Source organism: Vitis vinifera, chromosome 14 (genome assembly GCF_030704535.1).
Source record: "Vitis vinifera cultivar Pinot Noir 40024 chromosome 14, ASM3070453v1".
Taxonomy (NCBI): domain Eukaryota; kingdom Viridiplantae; phylum Streptophyta; class Magnoliopsida; order Vitales; family Vitaceae; genus Vitis; species Vitis vinifera.
In genome coordinates this window covers 14,445,065-14,471,303 of record NC_081818.1, presented here as the reverse complement: position 1 = coordinate 14,471,303, position 26,239 = coordinate 14,445,065, and the positions used below count along the sequence as shown (strand labels likewise).

Here is a 26,239-nt window from a genome sequence, read left to right as displayed (position 1 = left end):
AATAAGTGTTGTTACTAATTTCTCATAATTTAGAATCTTGTTAAAGCACTAATTATAATCATTTATTCTAATTTAATAGAATTAAGAAAAGAAAATGAAAAAAAAATTGAATTTCACATTTTTTTAATTAATCCATATATTAGAAATAAAATTCATGATCCTAAGACCTTTTTCTAATAACTTTTTCTCCTAAGTCTTGTCATTCATATATGAAGAAGCAAAAGGTAAATTCAAATTTTGAAATCAATAAACGGTTATTGCTTACTTGTGTCCAACTCTTTTTTTCTCTCTTTTAAGACATCTCTCATCTCTCATGCTCTCATTCTCGTTTTTCTCTCCCTTAAGACAACTCTCATCCCTGAGTCACTCATTCTCCTTTTGGTTCTAATTTGCATCAACACATAATTTTTCTATCAAGAGATGTAGAGATCAAAGCTTGGGGATAAAATATTTAAAAGGTATGGATTCAAAACCCTATTCCTTTATAGTTTCTATAGAATTTCTTGTAAATCTTTAATGTTTCTTACAAAAGTTATTCAAGGTTTCTTGGCTTTTTTCCTTAATTGGAACACGAATATTGCCATTTTTGGACTTCAATTAATCCTATTTAAGATTTTAGTTTTTGAACTTCATAATTTCTTAATGAAAGGAAATAAGGCCAAATATGTTTGTTATAGTTTTCTCTTAGCAACTAAGGAAGAAAGATCCATTAATGGGCAAAATCGGAAATGGGGTCATTTAATATCCATCAAAGAAAATTATGTGGTTGACCCATGTGACATAACATGTCAATTTCAATTAGATGTAAAGCACAAGAAATTAATATGTTTGAGCTCCATGCCCAACCTGCCTATTTACCCTACTTTAAAAATATTCAAACATATCATATCTTAAAATCACTGCCCTATTCAACATGCTACAATCTTATTAGACAGTTTTAAGTCCTTTGGATTTGATTTTTAAAAAATCATATCATTACTTAAATGCATTTCCAATATATCTAATAACTTATTTTGTTAAAATAAAAATTATTTGATTATTCTAGTGTTGGACACAACTATATCTATAGCTAGTATATATAATGTTTTTATGCTTGTCATGTGTTTTTTTTTTCTATTTATTTATAAATAAAATCAAAGCCAAATGGAGACACAAGTAATAACAATTATTAGTGAAAAGAAATGTAAGAAGAATAACCCGAAAATCAAAATTAAATTTTTTTTTGTGTAATTCTTTTATTATAAATAAAATGTATGGATGATACTTTGGTAATTGTATGGAATTTATGTGTATAATTAATATATATGTATTATAACTTGAATAAGCATTGTTAATAATTTCTCATAATTTAGAATCTTTTTTAAGTACTAATTATAATCATTTATTTTAATTTAATTAAATTAAGAAAAGAAAATGAAAAAGTTGAATTTCACATTTTTTCAATTAATCCATATATTAGAAATAAAATTCATGATCCTAATACCCTTTTCTAATAAATTTTTCTCCTAAGTCTTATCATTTACATAAGGAGAAGCAAAAGATAAATTCAAATTTTGAAATCAAGAAACGGTTATTGCTTACCTATGTCCAACTATTTTTTTCTCTCTTTTAAGACAACTCACATCTTTCATCTTTCACGCTCTCATTCTCATTTTTCATTCCCTTAAGACAACTCTCATCTCCATCACTCATTCTCCTTCTGGTTCTCATTCTCATCAACACATAATTTTTCTGTCAAGAGATGTAGAGATCAGAGCTTGGGGATAAAATCTTTGAAAGGTATGTTTATTACTTAATGTTTCTCTATAGTTTCTATAGAATTTCTTGTAAATCTTTAATGTTTCTTGGCTTTCTTTCCCTAATTGGAACACTGATATTCCCCTTTTTGGGCTTCTCCTCTACTCTATCCCATTTAAGTTTTTAATTTAAGTTTTTGGTTTTTCAACTTCTTCTTCTTCTTGTTTTTATTTTTTCTCTCTCTCATTTAAGTTTTTAGTTTATGAACTTCTTTTTCTTTTTATCCTCTCTCCTCTCTATCCCTTTTAAGTTTTTAGTTTTTGGACTTCTTCTTCTTCTTCTTTTCTTTGTTTTTACCACCTTCTTGCCACATGTAAGGGAGACTTTTTCTTAAGGCTCATGGGATTGTTTTTGTATAAGAGGGAAACATGTTTTAGCCAACCCTTCGGGAGACATATAGAGAGAGAGCTTTTTGAAAGAGTAGGAGTCTTTGAGAGGAAGATAAGAAGTTGGCAGAAAAGAAGGAAGATGATAAAAAAATGAGGTTTTAGAAAAAGAGAGAGAGAGCTATGAGCAATGAGGATTTTTTCAGATTGTTTTTGGAAGGGGGAGACATTCAAGAAAACATTTTCATGCTGCTTTTAAAGAGAAAAGAAAGTTTGAAGCAAAGCTTGCATGTTGCTTGAGTGGAGATTACCCAAGTATGGTTCCTACTATATCTTCTGTGTTTTCAGTTATATCATGTTCTTTTTCATTCTTTCATTGTTTCTAAGCATTTTATTTTGTTGTTTAGGCGTGTATAGTTGATTTCTGATCAATTTTTTTTTTCTCAGTTCATTTATGATTCAATTGCATCTATTAATTGTTTATACTTGATTAAGGAACCTATGCATGAAATCATCCCTGATTGTCCATGGTTTCATGCTTATTTTTCTTAAAATCATTCTAGCATGCCCATGGAGGACACATGAAATAAGGCTTCATATGTTTATTCGGTTATTATTTTTTGTTTTTATTTATTTTTCTCTTCCATGGGTTTTCCCTTGTTTCTATTTTTGTTCACGGATCCTTTATTCCCCTGTGGTTTCAGTCTTTGTCTATGTATTTGGGTAGTATGAGGGACGAGTAAATAGCAAGAAAGATAGAGTTTTGAATGGCAATTCTAGAATTAGCACTTGAAGAAGAATGTCACTAAACAAGGGCCCAATGTGGCTCGTCAGAAACCTAGACCTACAAACAATATTTAAGCTCCTTCTAGCTGAAGTTGTTGGGCATATCTATTCATGTATCCTATAGATGCAGCCATGATTAAGTTTAACAAGATTAGAGAAGCTGATGTGGAGACTAGGCTTTTGAATTTTGATGTCATAAAAATTTTGTGTTTAGTTTAGATTTTAGTACAGATGGACAATTGCTTGTATCTAGAAGCTTTGATGAGCTTGTTAAAATCTAGATGCATTTTTAAGAGACCTCAAGTGCACACTTGAAGGCCTAGGTGAAGGTATTGAGTGGGTCAAGTTGCATTCAAGAGGACATTTGGTTTTGGCTGGTTCAGAGGATTGCAGGGTTTGGATGTGGAACGTTGACAGGAGTGCCTACCTTAACATGTTTTCAGGTCATGTTAATAGTGTGACCTGTGACAATTTTACTCCTAATGGTAAAACTATTTTTATTGGTTTCAATGATGCAACCTTAAGAATATGGACTGGAAGGAAGATAGTCCTTCACCAAAATTAGATTCTACCGTTAAAGTGGAAGTTCAAGTGCACCAGCAATGTTGATGACCTTGAGATTTTTTTTGTGGAATCAAGGTCAAAATCCCAGAATGGCTCATTGTTATTAAAGTCTGGAATCACTAAGATTGTATCCCCTTTACCAAATGCTAGTGATTTTTGGTGGTTGGTTTTTAGTCCACACCATGGCTCCCACTATGACGTCTTTGACATGATCTACAGAGGTTAACCTTATAATCCTGAGATACCCTTTTATAGCTTCTTGGAGGAGAGCAAGTCATTGATTGACTGAGAATCAATGAAAATGAAGTTCCAATTTACTGAGGATAGTAGGAATGTAAAAAGGTATTGAATATGACACTGTGAAGGGTTTGCTAATCAATTAGTATACTTTAAAAGTATAGGGATTTTTGAGATTTTGGTGCTCTAAGAGAGCTTCAAATTTCATTATTATGGTTGATGGTTCAGTTTTGGGTTTTGAAATTTAGGGGCATTGCTTGCATCTCAAAAATCACAATCAAGGGCAAAGCTAGCATAGTGTCACATGATGCACAAATGACCCTTCCCATGGGCTTATATAGGAGGTGGGAAGCTTCTGGAAACTCCTAGAGCCATCTACACTAAGCCATTGGTGGGAAGAGTGTGGAAGCTTCTAGAGAAGCCCAGAGATGTCCACACATCTCTACACTATGGTGGAAGGCATGAGAAGAGTCCAAGGCTTTCTAGAGAGTTCCAGAGGTCTCTTGTATATTCTTGTACATAGAATTGTATAGAGTGTTCTAGAATATTCATGAGTTGTAAGGAGCCCTCCAAGGTTCCAAAGAGTTCCATTGGTGCCTATAAATAGGTGAGGGCCTCATTGGCCAAGACACCAAGCAAATGAGCTTCCAACCATTGTATAGCTTCCTTTGAAAGCAATAATACTTCCATTCTTTAAGTGTTGCCTACTACGCCCTCTAAATCTTCTAAGTCAAGTACATTTTAGCCTAGCAAGCTAAGAATTAGGAGTATGGTTGACTAAGCATGACCAAGTGTCTTGGCTTGTCAAGTGTCACACAAGCTTAGGAAAATACTAAGTTCGTGATAGTTGGTATTAGAGGATGGCTACGAAGTGGGCATAGTGAAGGAAACATGTCAGGCTCCAATGTGGATGAGACTAGTGAGCAAACCCATGGAAGGGAGACCAAGACTGCTGCACAAGGCAGGGGCAGGAAGGATAAGTCTCATGATGCCTTATCTAACATGGAGGCAAGGCTAGCCAAGGTAGAGCTAGCCATGGCAGACACCTGGGAAGGAATTGACTTGATTGAGCAAGGTATGGAGAAAGGATTAGAGAATCTTAGGAAGTAGATCCAAGACCTTCATGAGGGGGTGCACATCTCACAAGTTTAGTCGGTGTCACACGAGGAGTTCATGTCTTTCTAAGACAAGGTCATGAACATGTTTTCTAGCATGAAGTTAAGGATGGAGGCCTTGATTACACGTATGGAAGCCTGAGACCAGGAGATTCGACAAAAGCTATCCATCTACAAGACCACAGTGTTAGCATGGGTCATGGCCACTTATGAGACACCAAGGGTGAAGGTTCCAAAGCCACACACTTTCAGTGGTAAGAGGGATGCCAAGGAGCTGGACAACTTCTTGTGGCACATGGAGAGGTACTTTGAGGCTATCGCACTAATGGATGAAGCCACTAAGGTACATATCATGACCTTCTACCTCACCGATAATGCTACCCTCTGGTAGCATCACAGGTTTGTTGATATAGAAAAAGGGGCGTACACCATAGATACATGGGATGCCTTTAAGCGAGAGATCAAGAGGCAATTCTACCTTGAGGATGTGGCCTACCTAGCAAGGAAAAACATGAAAAGTCTTAAGCACATAGGCTCGATCCGTGAATACGTCAAGGAATTCTCTAAGCTAATGATCGAGATTCCTAACATGTACGAGGAGGACTTGCTACTCAACTTCATAGATAACTTACAAAAGTGAGGGAGACAAGTGATCATAGGGCTACACTCCTAAGGAAGGATCAAGCAAAGGCCTTAGTGGCAAGGATGGCAAAAGCAAGGACAAGTGGAAGGGGTTCACGCCCAAGACCAACTGCTTCCTATGTGATAGTCCACATTGGGCACAGGATTGCTCCAAGAAGAAAGCCCTAAATGCCACGATCGAGGAGAAAGAGAAGGAAGGTGATGCTCATATGGGATCATTACAACTCCTAAATGCCCTCAAGGCCAAGCTGGTGCCTAAGACGCCTCAAAGCAAAGGGCTAATGTATGTAGAGGCCCTTATAAATGGGAAGGCCACCAAGGCCTTAGTTAACACTAGTGTCACTCATATCTTTGTCTTGAAAGATGAGGCATAGAGGCTACAGCTCCAATTATCCAAGAAAGGAAGTTGGCTCAAGGCAGTTAATTTAGTTGCCAAGCCATCACACGGTGTAGCACGCAGGTGGCTATGCAAATTGATGCATGGGAAAGAAAGGTCAACTTCACAGTGGCGCCCATGGATGATTTCAAGATGGTATTGGGAATGGACTTCCTAAGGAAGGTTAAGGTCTTACCACTACCCTTCCTATGCTCGATGGCTATCTTGAAGGAGGAGAAGCCATGCATGGTCCTTACGATCATTGAAGGCTCGCACAAAACCCTAATGTTATTGGCTATGTAAGTTAAGAAGAGGTTAAAGAGAAAGGAGGTGACCTACCCAGCCACCCTTAAGGAGGAAAAGGATGATGGGTTGGGGGAACCCATACCTAAGGAAATCAAGGGAATCCTTGATGAGTTGAAGGACGTGATGACGCCCGAGTTGCACAAGAGACTCCCACCTATAAGGAAGGAAGACCATAAGATTGAGTTGGAGCTGGGAGCTAAGCCTCCTACCATGGGGCCATATAGAATGGCACCGCCCAAATTGGAAGAGCTAAGGAGACAACTCAAGGAGTTGTTGGATGCATGATTCATCCAACCTTCTAAAGCTCCCTATGGTGCACCAGTTTTGTTTTAAAAGAAGAATGATGGGTCCCTACGGATGTGCATCAATTACTGGGCACTCAACAAAGTAACGGTAAAGAACAAGTACCCCATTCTACTTATTGCTAATCTATTTGATTAACTTGGTAGGGCAAGGTACTTCACTAAGTTGGACATGAGATCGGGCTACTACCAAGTGAGGATTGTAGAAGGAGACGAGCTGAAGACTAAATGTGTGACATGTTATGGCTCATACAAGTTCTTATGATGCCTTTCAATCTCACCAATTTACCAACAACATGTTACACACTCATGAACAAGATCTTTATCCCTATATAGACAAATTCGTGGTGGTATACTTGGATGACATAATCATCTATGGTAGCACCCTAGAGGAGCACGTGGAGCATCTAAGGAAGGTCTTCAAGACCCTAAGGCAGAATGAGTCATATGTAAAGAAGGAAATGCTCCTTTGCGAATGAGGAGGTGAGCTTCTTAGGGCATCGTATCAAGGATGGTAAGCTGATGAGGGATGACAGCAAGGTGAAAGTCATCCAAGAGTGGGATCCACTTACTAAGGTACCTCAGCTAAGGTCTTTCATTTTCCTGGTTAACTATTATAGATAGTTCATCAAGGGTTACTCTACAAGGGTAGCTCCACTCACTGATCTTTTTAAGAAGAATAAGACATGAGAATGGGATGAGAGGTGCCAACAAGCCTTTGAATATCTAAAGAAGGTTGTGACTGAGGAGCAGGTGTTGGCACTACCTGACCACACTAAGGTATTTGAGGTACACATGGATGCCTCAAACTTCGCTATTGGGGGAGTTCTAATGCAAGATAGGCATCCAATAGCCTTCGAGAGTCGCAAGCTTAATGACATAGAGAGGCGCTACATGGTGCAAGAAAATGAGATGACCACCATCGTCCAATTGCTTGCGTACATGGAGGCATTATCTCCTAGGGTCTCACTTTATAGTGAATATCGATAATATTGCCACTAGCCACTTCCAGACATAGAAGAAGTTAAATCCTAAGCAAGCTAGGTGGCAAGACTTATTGGTTGAGTTCGACTATACGCTGGAGTATAAGCCAAGAAACGTTAATCATTTGGCTGATGCCCTAAGTCGTAAGGCGGAACTAGCATCCATGACAATCTAAGCCTTAAGGAGATATACTAGATCTTCTAAAAGAAGGGTTACAACATGACCCAATGGCTAAAAGCCTCATTGCCTTAGCCTGGGAAGGAAAGGCTAAGCAGTTTTGGGTAGAGGACAACCTACTCTACACTACGGGGAAATGACTCTACGTGCCTAAATAGGGGAACATAAGGAGGAACCTGATTAAGGAGTGCCATGACAACAAGTGGATTGGGCACCTTGGGTAACAATGCACAAGGGAACTACTTGAGTTAGCTTACTACTGGCCTCAACTACGGGATTAAATTGGGGCCTATGTGAGGACTTGTCTTATGTGCCAACAAGATAACATAAAGCGGTGACAACCTAGAAGCCTGTTAGAGCCACTATCTATAGAGGAGTGTCCATAGGAAAGCGTCACTATGGACTTCATCATTGGGTTGCCTTAGTCGGAGGGCTATGGCTCGATCATAGTGGTAGTAGACAAGTTCTCTAAATATGATACCTTTATAACAGCCCCTAAGGACTGCACTGTGGAGGAGATGACAAGGTTATTCTTGAAGCACATTGTTAAATACTAGGGGTGCCCTAAGTACATCATCAACGATCGCAACCTGTGCTTCATTGGGAAGTTTTAAACGAAGTTCTTCAAGCTTATGGGTTCAAAGCTTCACTTCTCTACAAGCTTTCACCCACAGACGGATAGGCAAGCTGAAAGGGTGAATGCTTTGCTAGAACTATACTTAAGGCACTTCGTGAGTGCCAACCAAAAGGATTGGGCTAAGTTTCCAGATGTAGCCCAGGTTTCATACAACTTGCAAAGGAGTGAAGCAACCAACAAGAGCCTATTTGAACTAGCCACAGGGCAACAACCATTGACTCCTCACACACTAGCGATGGGCTATACGGGGAAAAGCCTAGTGGCTTTCAAGTTTGCTAAGGGGTGGCACGAGCAATCCGATATAGCTCGCTCATACTTGGACAAGGCCACTAAGAAAATAAAGAAGTGGTCTGAAAAGAAGCAACGTCACACTGAGTATAAGGTTGGAGACATGGTGTTTGTCAAGCTCCTTCCTCAACAATTCAAATTGCTAAGGCCGGTGCATAAGGGCCTTTTGAGGAGGTATGAGGGACCCTTTCCCATACTTGGGAAGGTCGATAAGATATCCTACAAAGTTAAGTTGCCACCGAGGTTGAAGATTCATCCTGTCTTCCACATGAGTTACTTAAAAACATATCACAAAGACAATGATGATCCAAGCCGAGGGTTATCTAAGAGGGCACCTATAGCAATAATGACCTCCTATGATAAGGAAGTAGAATACATAATCGCAGACCAAGTCATAAGGAGACGAGGCATGCCTTTGACTACAGAGTAGTTGGTGAAATGGAAGGGAGTGAGACTAACTGGGAGCCAAGGGACGCACTATGGCAATTTCAAGAGTAGATTGAGCGGTTCCAAGCAAAAGGCGCGACGAGGACATTTGCGACCTAGGTGGAGAAGAGTGTCACAGGATGCACAAATGACCCTCCCCGTGGGCTTATACAGGAGGTGGGAAGCTTCTGGAAACTCCTAGAGCCATCTACACTAAGCCATTGGTGGGAAAAGTGTGGAAGCTTCTAAAGAAGCCTAGATATGTCCACACATCTCTACACTATGGTGCAAGGCATGAGAAGAGCCCAAGGCTTTCTAGAGAGTTCTAGAGGTCTCTTGTATATTCTTGTACATAGGCTTGTACATAGAATTGTATAGGGTGTTCTAGAATATTCATGAGTTGTAAGGAACCCTCCAAGGTTCCAAAGAGTTTCATTAGTGCCTATAAATAGGTGAGAGCCTCATTTGGCCAAGGCACCAAGCAAGTGAGCTTCCAACCATTGTATGGCTTCCTATGAAAGCAGTAAAGCCTCTATTCTTTAAGTGTTGCCTACTATGCCCTCTAAATCTTCTAAGTCGGGTACATCTTAGCCTAGCAAGCTAAGCATTGGGAATAAGGCTAACTTAGCAAGACCAAGTGTCTTAGCTTGTCTAAGTGTCGCACGAGCTTAGGAAAAGACTAAGTATGTGACAATAGGCTTAAGGGGGCACATGACCCCCTCAAATTTAATTTAATTTTTTTTAAAGAATTTTGGAAAGTTAAAAAAAATGTTAAAACGCAAGTTTCCCCCCCTAAAATGTAAAAATATAAATTAAAAAATTAGATAAGTATTTTGTATGTATATTAAATAGATATATAAAATGTTTGTTTGTTTTTATTTTTAATTTTATTTAATATTTATAAAATTAAATTTATTCAAATCCTTATACATATATATATGTATATATATATATTATTCTAAAAGAAATTATTTTTTTATATAATTTTGTATTTGATATTTTATTAAATATTTTTTAGTGGTGAGTTATCTTTTATTTGATTTTGAGATTTTAAAATTTTTTGAACTTTTAGGTTTAATCAAATATTTACTAATTTATGAATAACTACATAATTATTTAAATTATATGTTATTTAATGGTTGATAAAATTTTATTTCATTTAAATATTTGATATTTTATCAAATATCTTTTTTTATTGGTGGGTTATTTCTAGTTTAGTTTTGAAATTCTTGTAATTTTTTTAACTTTAAAGGTTTAACCAAACATTTATTGATTTGTAAGTGGCTACCTAAGTTTTAATGATAACATTATATTTATATCATAGATAAGTTTTAAATAAAATTTTATCACTATCAAGTGATTTATATTTAATTATTTTTAAAAAATCAAAGAAAAATTATTAGTGAAATCATTGAATTTGTCTAAAAAGTTCTATAGCAAAATATTTCTAAGAATTATTAAAAATATATTTAGCCATATTTCTTACTATATTTTAAGACTTTTCCGAAAATATTATTTGAATTTTTTGATAAACTTTTATTAAAATCCAAAACTATTTAGTATTTTTATGATTTAATTTGATAGATTATAAATTCTTCTTTTCTTTTACGGTTAATGTTAATAATTAATTATTTTATTAAATGATACTGTTTATTTTATTGAATGGAACGATGTCGAGGACCCATTTTCAAAATATGAAAAATTATTTATATTTATTATAATAAACCAATATTTTACCTTGCCTCCTCTCACCAAAATTTCTGGCTCCACTACTGTTCACAGTATGGTGTTCCTTATCTTAGTAAAAATATTTTAGCCATATTTCTTACTATATTTTAAGACTTTTCCGAAAATATTATTTGAATTTTTTAATAAACTTTAATTAAAATCCAAAACTATTTAGTATTTTTATGATTTAATTTGATAGATTATAAATTCTTCTTTTCTTTTATAGTTAATGTCAATAATTAATTATTTTATTAAATGATACTGTTTATTTTATTGAATGGAAGGATGTCGGGGACCCATTTTTAAAATATGAAAAATTATTTATATTTATTATAATCAACCAATATTTTACCTTGCCTCCTCGCACCAAAATTTCTGGCTCCACTACAAAATGTGGGTTCAAGACAAGGTTGTTGTTTCCATGGAGCATGAATTGGCCCTGACTATGTTCATAATTTTTTTAGTTCAAACATTCCACTCTTATAGTTGTTTAAAGTGGATACTATTTGAGAAGCTTAATGGAAGAAAGTGGCAACTATCTAATTGCTGGATTAATGAAGAATTCATGGCTGATTTCATAGTGAAATTTGGTGGAAAGTCAGAATAAAATGGTTGCATATATGGTTCTTTTCATGGCTGAATTCACGGATGTGCACACATGAGTTAATGGCTGCATAAGTAAGAATTGTGGTTGTAGTCTTATGGTAGAAATATGGGAGTTCGGTGGCTGCATATAAAGGAGTTCAATGGATGAAAATTCAAGCGAGAAATGTTGATTTTATGTTCAGAATTCATGAAGAATAATGGAGGATGCAGTGGCAATTTGAAACACTTCCCTCAACTTCAAGGACATCTAAGCATTAACCAAGTTTTGGACACTTTGAGATAAGTTATATAATTTTACTAACTTTGATTTAATTTTCCATAGCTCCCTATCTATTTATTTCTTTTGATCTTATGATTTTCTTTTGAATACTTCAGATTAGGATTGGTTGCGGACAAATCAGGCCACACATGAGTGTTCGATAGAATTTGATATTTAATTAGGAAATTGTGTGATCGAATGTTGATTGTTTGATAAATCATGATTGAAATTAAGTTAATTTTTTTTTCAAACTCTTTTATTTGAATAATAAATTGGATAATTGCATGATAGTTAGCTTTTAATAAGTGCATTAATTTGGATTCACGCCTCCTTGATTTTTCATTTTCGGCTAACGCAAGTTTTCAACTTACCTATCACAATTCACATACAGTTGACACCAATAGATGATTACTTGTCTAAGCTTGATTAGGCATACACTTAGGACACTTTTGTATCATAATTTAAGACCCAAATTAAGACACATTTAGTTTTAAATGTAGCTGCACCTTAGGTCAATACTTAGGACACTTGAGTTTCACCTTGGCACACACTAGAATTCACATATACACACTCTTTTTTGATAGTTTGTGTTTAAGATTCTGTGTTTTAATTTTTTTTTTAAAATTGTTTTTAACTTTTTTTTATATATCCAAATTAATCTTCTAACTTCATTTTAAAATTAATCTTAGATCAATTAGGTAAAGAAATGTCAATTTTTTTAAATTCATACAACCAATTTTATTCGGCTTGCATATTTGAAAAAAGTTTTAAAATGAATTCTAATTTTGAATATACATGAATAAAATTTCATTGCTCCAATCAATGGAGTATTTATGGATAAATTCTTGGAAATTAAAATAAGATTTAATAGATCCCTACATACAAAGTTTTTTTCCAAAACATAGTTTTTTTAATTTGAAATTGTGGATGGTTCACTGTACTTTTGCACTCGTAAATTGGAATTTAACAACATAGAAACCCTTTAAAAATTTTATAACTATTCTATAACATTCTAGACTCCTTCAACTTCATTTTAGAATATTTCTTGGGTCAAATATGGTTTTCCAATTAGAAGATATAAATCAATCTTTCAAAAGGTTCAGTTTTCACTTTGTTTTTGACACTCAATTTTGTTTTGAAATATTAAATTACTAAACGATGTCCTTAATTTCTTTGAACATTTTTATCTTAATTTAGACTTCTTAAATTTAATTTTTGAGACATAAAATATTAATAAATAATTTCTAAATGAGAGATATAATTTTTTCTTCTTTCACCCACTATACAAGTGGTCTTCTGGAGCTGAGAGATATTTATTTATTTTAAAATATGTTATTGATTTCGTGCCCAGTTGGTGTATGTCTTGTTGATTGGTGATCAATCAACTAGTGTACCTTGATTTTGGTCCTTAGACGGGAGTAATTAAAAAAATTTATAACTTATTTCACCATGTACTAGGATAGCCTCAGCTAGCATAGCATAGTGACTCTAGGATCGTTCACTGGGAAGGGTTTTCAAATTACAACTTATATTAATTCAAAGTTGAATTCGTGCTTTTTCATTTCAAGGTTAGCTATAAAAGAAAACATAAACTTTGGTTGAAAAAGGGTTGGTTTTAAGCTAACCAAAAATAGTAACTGAAATTACTTATAAAGAAAAGTGTTTCTTGGAGTTTTTGGATCATTGGGGTCAGGTTCCTAATACAAAAAATAGAGTTCCGGTCACTTGAATCTTTTCCTCGCATTAGAGATTTAACATATAGTTATTTCTCGAACCGGTGTGGTACAGATGTTTCCCTTCTATGGATTCAAACACTAATTCCCTGTCACTGAATCATCTTGCAATGGGTCGTGTCTCTCACCTAGAATTTTCCATTCAAGGTGATCCTTAACCTTGGATTATCCTTTAAAATCTCGCAAGAGATAACTAATAGATGTCTCGTTAGAGTCCAAAAGCTTACCAAGTGTTGGCCATTTTAGAGAATCCTACCTTTGAACCACCTTCCAAAGGCTCGCAAGAGATAAACTAGTGTCTCTCAATGGGTGGAGATCACTTGCCTTACCAAGCGTTGGCCCAGGTGATTTTAAGGCGTTTTAAGTTAACTAAAAACATAGAAACCATTAATGGGTCACACTTTCTCTTCATTATAAGCTGAAATAATAAAACTTCCAATTTTTGCATTTGGCACCTTACCCGGCTTCCTTAACTCCAAGAGACAAAAAGCCTGGCCACTCATTCTCTGAGAAAACATCCTCAAAACTTGTTTGGCTAGTGAGAAAAATACAATCAAAATGAGTAGGTAAGACAGAGCAAAGCTCTGTGTATTACTTTATTCAAAACTATACAAAAAGTTGGTCTTTGAGAACAAGCTCCCCGAGATATCTCTATGTAAAGAAAATTACAAATGATATATACGAGGTTATTCACCCTTTCTTCTTACTTCCTAACTAAGGAATCCTATGATTGGTGGATTACAAGGAGAAAATGGGGATTTAAACAACAAATATCTAAAGAAAAAAATCTAAAAGAGTCGGTCACAAATATCTGGGAGCACTCGGGTGGATTTCGTAGCTTGCAACATGGCCTGCGAAAATTTCACAAGCTGAAAGTGTCAATTTCGCAAGAAAATGCTGATTTTGCAGCTTGCAAAATTGCCTTCCAGTTTGGTGCGATTGTCTTCCAATGGCCATAACTTCTTCATTTCAGCTCTGATTTGTGCACCATTTGAAGCGTTGGACTCTTGACTTCCTGAGCTTCGAAACGACATATAGTATACATAAAATGGACTCTAGGAAGTGCTCGAAATGTGTCCTACAGTTGCTATCCTCTTGAATTTCTTCATGTTAGATTCCTCTCTTTGTTTATCCTCCTTGCATTCTTGATTTGCTTTTGGAAAAGGACTATAAAGCTCCAAAGCTTGGATTCTTATTGTAAATGAGCTTCCATTTGCTTTGCCATGGATTATATAGAGCTCTCCTTCAATCTTAGATTGCTTTGGTGATAAAAAAACTATCAAAAACACCAAAACTTAACATAATTTGATTAGAAACGATTGCAAGGGTCCTTAACATGCCAATTGAGTTAAAAGGCAATAACTACTACTCAAAAGTGTTTAAAAGAGTTAATTACAAGCTATAAAATAACACTTTTTAAGTAGTAATCACTCACCCTAACCGACATATTACTAGTCTCTTAGCAATGAAGGAGAGAAAAAGAAAAATAAATAGTACTAATTTACAAAATCATGCTGATCACTTCAAAAAAATTTAAGTGGCATGATTATCAAACTCTCACATGGAACATTAAAGATATAAAACTCAAACTTTAACAAGAGTTATCAAATACCTTGCCTAATCACAATTCATAAAGAGAAGGTATTATGCAAATTTTAGCTTTGAAAGAGTTACCACTCCCAAAGGGTCAAACCTTAATCTTCCACAAAAATCTAAGTGTAATGCGCCGACTTGATATTTTGGCATTATCATCACAAAGAAGAGCTTTCGGATTTTTATTCTTTCGTATCTTCATATAAGATTGAATCCTTAATCAGAAGATTAAGAAGTTTGAAACTTTCTATTATATATCCGTTTCAACTGGTATTTGAGTGTTTCTGCTTGAGCTGTACGAGATGAAATTCTCATATACGGTTCTCAGAGGGGGAGCCCCCTTGGTTTACCTATCTCAATAAAGTCTATGATTGGTTCGAAGAATGTCTCGAGATTCAGGCGATTGCAGATGATATAACTAGTAAATATGTTCCTCCTCATGTCAACATATTTTATTGTCTAAGAGGAATTACGCTTACTTGGTAGTTTCCGAAAATAATATGCTGAACTAATCTCTCCCCCCAACCTAGTTCTTTTTCAACACTTAGCAAACTGACAACCTTCAATAGGCTAAGAACACACCTCTTGGTTCACAATTTTTTTTTCTTTTTTGTAGGAGTACAAGGCTTAAAGGTATTCTTTTCTAAATTTTCCATTTAACGGGGGTTCATCGATGACTCCCAACCAATCAAGGTTTAGGGCATCAAGCTTTAAGGATCTTTCAACCACTAACTCCTCAGATTTTACCCCAGACTTTTGAGATTGGAATTCAATACCCAAGCACCTACAATATGTTAAACTCCACCTATTCACCCTTGTAACGAGCATTGAGGTCGGTGACTCCCAACCAATGAAGGCTTAGGGCACTAGGTTTTAAAGATTTTCACCATATACCCCTCAGACCTTGCTCGGGTTTCAAGACATGTAAACATTTTTTTTTAAAAGGCTTATTGGCCTTTTATAAGGTGTCCCAACACTATTAAATGAGGTCAAAAGTACCAAGTCTAAATTTTCCTAAGTAAAAAACGGTGAAATAGTTTTTCATCTTATAATCGGAATCTAGTGTACCTCTAGAGTGACATTGAGTCTGAGTCGTCTAGGAGAAACCACATGATTCAAAAACAACAAAAAATTATGAGTAGAGGAAATAAAATGAGATTATGCCAAGTATACTAAAAATGATGGATATGTATTACTTTAAGAAAGTACACTATGAATCAAGAACAAGTAATACATCCAATCCCAATATATAAAACATAAAAAATATGGGATTATGAGTTCTACTATAATAAGGAAATACAAAAAAGAAAATAGATAAATGATCAGGTGGTGGTGGGAGGATCATGTGGAGACAATGGCTCGGTTGTAGAAGTTTGAGTGCTCGGGATGGGTGTCTCTATTGGTCCTGTATTCGTCTCCTCAGGGGGCACAGTCTACTCTGCTAGAGGAACGTCCTGGGATGGATCTGTAGGCTCTAATGGGCCAGGCATATCATGCTCAGGTGGTGATAGAATACCAAAATACTGTTGTATCTGCCTAAGGATGGCAGTATGCTGGGTCTGGGTGGCGATAAGCTGATCTTGATGTGCACGTACGGTTGCTATCTATTGGGCAAGGACGCTCTGAGTAGCGGTCAATGTCTGCAAAGTATGACATAGGCCTCTGAAGTCTGAAATAGATATGGTGATAGTAGACTCATATGGATAAGGCGCGGATGTAACTGGTACAACTGGTGGAGTCCTAGGAGTGGTAGGAAGAGCAAATGATGTGGCCTCAGGCGTAAGTCCTATAGAAGGCACTGCAGGGGCAAGTGTTATGATCTCCGTAGGTATCTCAACCTACTATGCCTATTGTGGCTCCTTTGGTTGTGGTATTTCTAGATGCTCTGGTCCAACTGGGGCTCCTGGCTATGGAACATAAGCCATCATACTAGTTCATTTGTCGAGAGTGAATATCTCTCGGCAAATGCATCTGCGCTCAAGTTGAGGCTCAGAAGGATAGCCCAAGTGCTCTAATATCTGACAGAGCAACATCGGGAATAGTAATGGAATCGCATTTGCTCTCAGTAGCTTCTTTCTGTGGACCTTTTCTTCAAAGTAAAGAAGAGCGGTCATGATCAAATGATGAGGGCCAAAGTAAAAACCCTTTGAAATCCTGAATAAGGCCTCTAGTATAGCTCCCCTCCTCTGCACCATATGTTGAAGTGGAAATATGTTGTGGCTTAGGAGTGCATCCAGAAGAAACATGCTGGGTGGAAGCTCCTTCCTCAAAAGATATGAGTGTGTGGATGTCCCCCTGGACAATATATGAACCATATCACTTTGAGAAGGATAAGCCCACTCTCTATAATCTGCTAGATGCACTGGCTCATATGGAATGCGCCGAGCCTCTACTATGTGTCTGGCTCCTAAGATACCATGACGTCCATCAATAGTGAAGTGGATGATAGTAGGATCCCAGACGCGATGCGTAGTCATAGATTGATAAAAGTCTAATGCTACTCGAGGATAGAAGAAATCCCTTAGAGTCATCAAGTGCTCCAAATGGTACCTCTGAAGTAAGTGGAATGAATTTCTGAGCTCTGGTTGGTGTCTGAAAGTCTCTCTGTCAAAACATAGCTTAGAGTGGGATGGCCTAGCCCGACAATCCAAATTGCCCTCTATGGGTGGCTGAGTAACCATAGGTCGCCTGATAACCACCTCCGAAGTTATCCCAGAAGGAATCTGAGACTCTGTAGTAGGCGGTTGAGGCTCTGATGGCTTTATTGGAGCTGAGACTCTGGCTTTCTTCGTAGGAGGGCGACTAGCTAACTTCTTGGGACGTGATGAGCTTGCCCTTGGTGTAGTGGGTGGTCTCTTGGTCTAATATCTTCGCTGAGGAGGACTAGACATCACTGCATCTTTGGAAGGTGGGATGGTAGGTGGCTGTGGAGGCTTAGTCATGAAGTCTCGCACAGGTGAGGCTCTCAGTGCTCTGTTGTGGGTTGATGGAGATGGGGTCTTGGCTCCTCTTGTTTTGGCCATGGCTGAAGTGAAGAGGCTTTAGAGGGTGGGCGGAGGTGCGTGGGGTGCTATGCTTCAGATGGATGTCCTCTGGACTTCCCTTGGAGAGGCCCCTCTAATTTTGGTTGAATTTCGCACTTGAAGGGGCTTTTCGCAGGTCAAAATAGCTGTGCGAAATGAAACTTAGGAATTTAGAGGCTTAAATAGGTGTTCAAAAGACGGTTGAAATTTTCGCAGGTGGAGGGCTACTTCGCATACAAAGGGGGATTTCACAGCAAATGGGGGATTTTGCAGAGGGTTTCGCAGCTGCAAAATGGGCTTTTGGGCTGCGAAATGGCACACGTGTGCCTAGGGGTGGTTTCGCAGCTGCGAAATTTTTCGTGGGGAGAGGGGGGTCTTGTGGCTGCGAAATTGTTTCACAGGGGGACCCTCTTTTCGCAGCATAACCCTAATTTCGTAGGATGGTTCTTTTGGCTGCGAAATTTTTTCGCAGGAGAAGCCTCTTTTCACAGGGTGACTCTTTTGGTTGTGAAATTTTTGCAGGAGAACAAATTCCTCTGTTTTTGTGCTTCTTTGGTTCCCTATGGCTTCCTTTCACTTCTTTTGAAATTCCTCTTGATTTTGATCATTAAAAAAAAATCTAAGTTATATCAAAATAACATAAATCAAAACTAAGATCAAAATTAAAACAATTAATAAAGCTTTTAAATTAACAAAATTAAAACAAAAACATGGACTTTGGCAAGGCCAAGTCCATCTAACCCCTTTTTGGTCAGGATTTCTATGGCTCAAGGAGGTTGACTTCCTCCTTGTCTTGATTGAATGGCTCCATGAATGGTTTGAGACGGTGGCCATTGAATTTAAAAGTGTCTGTGCTATTGGAATTTAGTAGTTACACCACTCCATTGAGATGCACTTGGTGAATAATGAAAGGGCCTATCCACCTTGACTTTAGCTTTCCAGGAAAGATAAGCCTAGAGTCATAGAGTAAGACTCTTTGTCCCTTCCGGAATTCTTTGTTGGAGATTAATTGATCATGCCACCTCTTCATCCTCTATTTTGCAACTTTGGAATTGATGTAGGCATCATTTCTTAATTCCTTCATCTCATTAAGGTCTAAGCACCTCTTTGCCCTGGCTTTGGTCAAGTCCATGTTTACCTTCTTGATTACCCACCAAGCCTTATATTCAACTTCCACAAGGAGATGACATGCTTTTCCATAGACTAGGCGATAAGGAGACATTCCAAGAATAGTCTTGTAAGCTGTTCTATATGCCCATAGTGAATCATGGAGATTAATATACCAATCTCTTCTGCTCGTGTTTACCACCTTCATCAATATATTCTTGATTTCCCTATTTGCTAACTCAACTTGCCCAGAAGTCTGAGGGTGATAAGGTGTAGCTACCTTATGCTTCACCCCCATACTTGGCTAAAAGGGTTTCAAAAGGCTAGTTGCAAAAATGAGTACCCCCATCACTGATTATGGCCTTGGGTACCCCAAACCTTGAGAAGATGTTCTCTTTGAGAAACTTGAGAACAACTCTGTGATCATTGTGTTTACATGGGATTGCCTCAACCCATTTAGAAACATAGTCTACCCCCACCAAAATGTAAGAGTTACCAAAAGACATTGGGAAAGGTCCCATGAAGTTAATGCCCCAAACATCAAAGAGATCAACTATTTGAATGGGGTTTATAGGCATTTGATTTCTTCGTGTCAACTTCCCAAGCCTTTGGCATCTATCACAGCTCCTACACATGGTGTGGGCATCTTTGAAGAGTGATGGACAACTAAAACCTGATTGTAACACCTTCATGGCTGTTTTTTGAGAGGCAAAGTGGCCTCCACATGCACTCTCATGGCAATGACTGAGGATTCCTTGTTGCTCTTATTCAGGGACACACTTCCTTATTATTTGATCTGCACAATACTTGAAAAGAAAAGATTCTTCCCAATAGTAGGCATAAATCTTTTCAAGGAAGTGCTTCCTATCTTGTGCTTTCCACTCACTTGGAACTTCACCAGTAACTAGGTAGTTAGCAATATGAGCATACCAAGGAGTATTTTCTAGCAACATAAGTGATTCCTCTAGAAGTCATCATTAATAGGTAAAACATGGGAATTATGTGCTATAGCCAACCTTGAAAGGTGGTCGGCTACCACATTCTCCACTCTTTTCTTATCTCTAATTTGGAGATTGAACTCTTGTAGTAAGAGAATTCATCTAATCAACCTTGCTTTTGCATCTTGCTTTGTCAATAAATACTTCAAGGCTGAATGGTCAGTGAAAACAACTATGAAAGACCTTACTAGGTAAGCATGAAACTTGTCTAAGGCAAACACTACAACTAACAATTCTTTCTCTATGGTTGTGTAGTTCCTTTGCGCTTCGTTCAATGTCTTGCTTGCATAGTAGATCACATAGGGCTTTCCATCTTCTCTTTGGCCAAGAATAGCTCCTATAGCAAAGTCACTGGCATCACACATCACTTCAAAGGGTAGTTGCCAGTTAGGAGCACTCACTATTGGAGCGGTTGTCAAGAATTGCTTCTATTGCTCAAAACTCCTTTGATATATCTCATCTCATACAAATTTAGCTTCCTTAGCCAATAGTTCACAAAGAGGCTTTGAAAGCTTAGAGAAATCTTTTATAAACCTCTTGTAGAACCCTGCATGGCCAAAGAATTGTCTTACTCCTTTTACAGTTGTTAGGGATGAAAATTTCACAATAAGTTCCACCTTTGCTTTATCAACTTCAATGCCTTTCTCGGAGATGATGTGGCCAAGGAAAATTCCTTGTTGTACCATAAAATGGCATTTCTCCTAGTTGAGCACCAAGTCCTTTTCAATGCATCTGTTCAGAACCGCTTCCAAGTTGACTAAGCATTCTTCAAATGTACTTCCATAAATGGTGATGTCATCCATGAAAACCTCCATAATTCACTCCACCATATCACTAAAGATACTTAACATACATTGTTGGAATGTTGCAAGTGCATTGCATAAACTAAAAGGCATTCTTATGTAGGCATATGTTCCAAATGGACATGTGAAAGTGGTCTTCTCCTGATCTTCAACATCGATTTCTATTTGAAAATACCTGGAGGAGCCGTCGAAGAAACAATAGAAAGGATGGCCTGAGACTCTCTCCAACACTTGATCAATAAATGGTAATGGAAAATGATCCTTCCTTGTCACAACATTCAATTTTCTATAATCAATACACACCCTCCAACCTGAAGTGAGGCGTGTAGCAACTTCTTCTTCCTTTTCATTTTGCACCACCGTGATACCTGACTTCTTTGGTACCACTTGAGTAAGACTCACCCATGGGCTATCTGATATGGGGTAGATAATACTTGCTTGAAATAGCTTCAGAACCTTAGCTCGCATCGCCTCTTGCATATGAGGATTCAATCTTCTTTGAGATTGACGAATTGGTTTAGCTTCTTCTTCTATGTATATATGATGTGTACAGACCAAAGGACTGATGCCTTTCAAGTCAAATATTTGCCATCCTATTACTTTCTTACACTTCTTGAGAACTTCAAGTAGACACACCTCCTGAGGAGTAGTAAGAGATGAGGATAAAACAACAAGGCACTTTTTATTCTCTTCTAGGTATGTATATTTCAAATCCGCGGGCAGAGGCTTCAGATTGAGCTTTGGGGTCTCCTCCTTAGCAGCTTCTTGTGCCTCCTCTTTATTGAACAAAGGTAAAATTTCTTCTCTCCTCCTCCAACCTTGTAGAGCAGAAGCAAATCTGAGGGTTCAGGCAACCCTTCTTCAAGATCCCCAAGACATTCATTTAACTTCTCTTGCATTTTCTGATTACAATGCTCCTCCACTAGAGTGTCAATGATGCACACCTCTTCTGGACCTTCTTCTTCTTCCGGAGTGATTGGCTTTTTGGACATATAGAAGATATTAAGCTCCAATGTCATGTTCCCAAACGTGAGTTGCATGAGTCCATTCCTACAATTTATGATTACATTTGATGTAGCTAGGAATGGCCTTCCAAGGATAATAGGAACATAATTAGTTTCCTTGACAATTGGGTATGTGTCAAGAACAACAAAGTCTACTGGATAGTAGAAATTATCAACTTGAACTAAGACATCTTCAATTATCCCCCTTGGAATTTTCACTGATCTATCTACTAGAGATAGAGTGATTGATGTTGGCTTCAATTCACCAAGTCCCAATTGCTTGTAGACAGAGTATGGTAGCAAATTCACACTTGCTCCCAAGTCTAACAAAACTTTCTCCACTACAGTTCCTCCAATCATAACTGAAATGGTAGGGCAACCCAGATCTTTGTACTTCAATGGAGACTTGCACTGTATGATAGCACTTACTTGCTCAGCCAAGAAGGCTTTATTATTCACATTTAACCCTCTTTTGATAGTACACAAGTCCTTCAGGAATCTTGCATAAGTTGGAACTTGTTTAATCATATCTAGCAATGGGATGTTGACCTTCACCTGTCTCAATACTTCAAGAATTTCTTATGCATTTCTAATTCCCTTTTTCCCATGTAAAGCTTGAGGAAAAGGTGGAGGTGTGTGTTTCTTCATCACATCTCCCTTGATAAGTACTTTCTCCGGAGTTGCTTTCACTGTTGAATCATGGTCCTCTTTCCCTTCACTGTTATATTTCTTCTTTCCTTTGATTTCCTCCCTCTTCTTTGTCTCTTCTTCTTCTTCCTCTTTCTCAACATGTGGCTTAGGTGTTGGTAGCTCAACCTTTTTACCACTCCTTAGAGTGATCAAGACTTTGACATCTCTCACTTGTGAAGACTCTCCTTCATGAGTTTCCACTTCATGGATACCCTTGGGGTTTTGGTGAGGTTGAGACGGAAATCTCCCCTTCTCTTGCACTGTGTTGAGGTTAGTGAGCCTTGAGATTGAATATTGGAGATTATCTATCTTCTGAGATAAGTCATTTTGTATTCCATCCATCCTTTTATTCAATGTATTCTCTACACTGTCAATTCTTTGACTGAGTTGAGCATTGATGGATTTCTGATCTCCAACAAAATCTCCCACAACCTTGCTTAGATTCACTATTGCTTGCTCAAGATTTTAAGCTTGTTGAGATGCTTGAGCTGGCTGTGTATATTGAGGTGCTTTTGGCTTCCAGGAGAAATTTGGATGGTTCCTCCAATTTGAATTGTAAGTATTACCGTATGAAGCATTGTTGTCGGGCTTGAATTGTCCAATGACATTTGCTTGATCTCCAAACATTTCCCTAGCAGCTAGAATTGTAGGGCACTCCTCCACCAAGTGCTCATATGATTGACAAATAGGACATGGCTTGAGTTGCACTAGTGTCTCAGCAACAGCTTGCACTTCATGTATCTTTTTCAGTTCTAGCTCCTCTAATCTTCTCGTCATAGCTACAATCTTTGCTTTCATATCAATATCTTCATTCAAGGTGTACATCCCAGCCTTAGCATTAAGGGCATTTTGTTGAGACTTCTTCTTCCCCACTTCTCCTTTGTTCGGTTCATTTCATCCCCTTGAAACTTCAGCCACATAACTCAAGAAGTCCATGGCTTCATCCAGATTCTTACTCATGAAATCTCCTCCACACATAGTCTCGAGGAGTTGCTTCATTGAGGAAGACATTCTATCATAAAAATAACTCACCAATAGCCATGTATCAAAACCATGGTGAGGATAAGCATTGATGGCGTCCATGTATCTCTCCCAACACTCATAGAATTTCTCATTCTTTTTAGTTGAGAAGTTTGAAATTTGCCTTTTCAAGCCATTTGTCCTATGAGTAGGGAAAAATTTCTTGAGGAATTCAACTTGCAAATCAGTCCAAGTTCGGATACTCCTTGGTCTTAAAGAATTAAGCCAAATCTTAGCCTTATCCTTCAAAGTAAAAGGAAATAGCTTTAGCCTCATCAAGTCGATTGAAGCTCCTTCCTTTTGGAATGTATTACAAACATCTTCAAATTCCTTGATATATGCATAGGGATTCTCACTTTCCATCCCATGGAAAGTAGGTAGAAGTGGAACAATATGTGGTTTAATTGCTAGTTGCTCTATAGGGGGCACTATACATGATGGTGCACTCATACGAGGTGGATGCATGCGGTCCCTCATTGATCTGAATGCATTGGGATTATCCTGGTGACCATGGTGACTATGCTGATCTTCAGGTGTAGCTTCCATGATATTCAAGCTCAATTCCAACTCCTTTTTATGAGGTGTTTCAAGTTTCACAAGCCTTCCTCCACTGTCTCGTATCTAATTTGGCATACACAACTAGTATTAGCTATAACAAAAACAAGGAAACAAAAGAAGCAAAAGAAAACAAAAGAAAACAAAACTACAAAAAGACTAAGATTAACTAAAACTAGATTAAAAGATATGCTAAAATATGAAAAAGTAGAAGAAACAATTAAAAAGAGTTAGTAAGATGAAATAAAAATCACCAAACTTGTGATGAAAACCATAAGTACTCAGAAAAAAAATAATATCACTGTAAAGTTGGCACCTTCCCCGGCAATGGCGTCATTTGATTTCGTGCCCAGCTGGTGTATGTCTTGTTGATTGGTGATCAATCAACTAGTGTACCTTGATTTCAGTTCTCAAACGGAAGTAATCAACAAAATTTATAACCTATTTCACCATGTACTAGGATAGCCTCAGCTAGCATAGCATAGTGGCTCTAGGATCGTTCACTGGGAAGGGTTTTCAAATTACAACTTATATTAATTCAAAGTTGAATTGGTGTTTTTTCATTTCAAGGTTAGCTTTAAAAGAAAACATAAACTTTGGTTGAAAAGGGGTTGGTTTTAAGCTAACCAAAAATAGTAACTGAAATTACTTATAAAGAAAGTGTTTCTTGGAGTTTTTGGATCACTAGGGTCGGGTTCCTAATACAAAAAATAGAGTTCCGGTCACTTGAATCTTTTCCTTGCATTAGAGATTTAACATATAGTTATTTCCCGAACCGGTGTGGTACAGATGCTTCCCTTCTATGGATTCAAACACTAATTCCCTGTCACTGAATCCTCTTACAATGGCTCGTGCCTCTCACCTAGCATTTTCCATTCAAGATGATGTTTAACCTTGGATTATCCTTCAAAAGCTCACAAGAGATAACCAATGGATGTCTCCTTAGAGTCCAAAAGCTTACCAAGTGTTGGCTATTCTAGAGAATCTTACCTTTGAACCACCTCCCAAAGGCTCGCAAGAGATAAACTAATGTATCTCAATGGACGGAGATCACTTGCCTTACCAAGTGTTGCCCAGGTGATTTTAAGGCGTTTTAAGTTAACTAAAAACATAGAAACCACTAATGGGTCACACTTCCTCTTCAATATAAACTAAAACAACAAAACTTCCAATTTTTACATTCGGCACCTTACCTAGCTTCCTTAACTCCAAGAGACAAAAATCCTAGCCACTCATTCTTTAAGGAAACATCCTCAGAGCTGGTTTGGCTAGTGAGAAAAATACAATCAAAATGAGTAGGTAAGGCAAAGCAGAGCTCCATGTATTACTTCCTTCAAAACTATACAAAAAGTTGGTCTTTTAGAACAAGCTCCAGAGATGTATTGTGTAAAGAAAATTACAAAATATATATATGAGGTTATTCACCCTTTCTTCTTACTTTCTAACTAAGGAATCCTATGATTAGTGGATTACAAGGAGAAAATGGGGATTTAAACAACAAATATCTGAAGAAAAAATCTAAAAGAGTCGGTCACAAATATCTGGGAGCACTTAGGTGGATTTCACAGCTTGCAACATGGCCTGTGAAAACTTCGCAAGCTGAAAGTGTCAATTTCGCAAGAATAGGCTGATTTCGCAGCTTGCACTTTGTGATTTCGCGGCTTGCGAAATTGCCTTTCAGCTTGGTGCGATTGTCTTCCAATGGCCATAACTTTTTCATTTTAGCTCTGATTTGCACACCATTTGAAGCGTTGGACTCTTGAATTCCTGAGCTTTGAAACAACATATAGTATGCATAAAATGGACTCCACAAAGTGCTCGAAATGTGTCCTACAGTTGTTGTTCTCTTGAATTTCTTCATGTTAGATTCCTCTCTTTGTTTTTCCTCGCATTCTTGATTTTATTTTGGAAAAGGACTACAAAGCTCCAAAGCTTGGATTCTTCTTGTAAATGAGCTTCCATTCGCTTTGCCATGGATTATATAGAGCTCTCCTTCAATCTTAGATTGCTTTGATGATAAAAAAGATATCAAAAACACCAAAACTTAACATAATTTGATTAGAAACTATTGCAAGGGTCCTTAACATGCCAATTGAGTTAAAAGGTAATAACTACTACTCAAAAGTGTTTAAAAGAGTTAATTACAAGCTATAAAAT

The 26,239-nt window shown here is 37.3% G+C and overlaps 1 protein-coding gene and 1 pseudogene across 1 annotated transcript; both read left to right on the top strand.

The window, feature by feature from the left end:
• Positions 1–4,820, top strand: part of LOC100260005 (probable pectate lyase 10) — a 56,239-nt pseudogene extending 51,419 nt beyond the window's left edge.
• A 2,426-nt stretch (positions 4,821–7,246) lies between these two features.
• LOC104881578 (uncharacterized) lies at positions 7,247–8,967 on the top strand. Its single transcript, XM_010662150.1, has 2 exons — positions 7,247–7,414; positions 8,287–8,967. Exons 1-2 carry the CDS (start codon positions 7,247–7,249, stop codon positions 8,965–8,967), a joined length of 849 nt encoding a protein of 282 aa, XP_010660452.1.
• Positions 8,968–26,239: the final 17,272 nt, after the last annotated feature.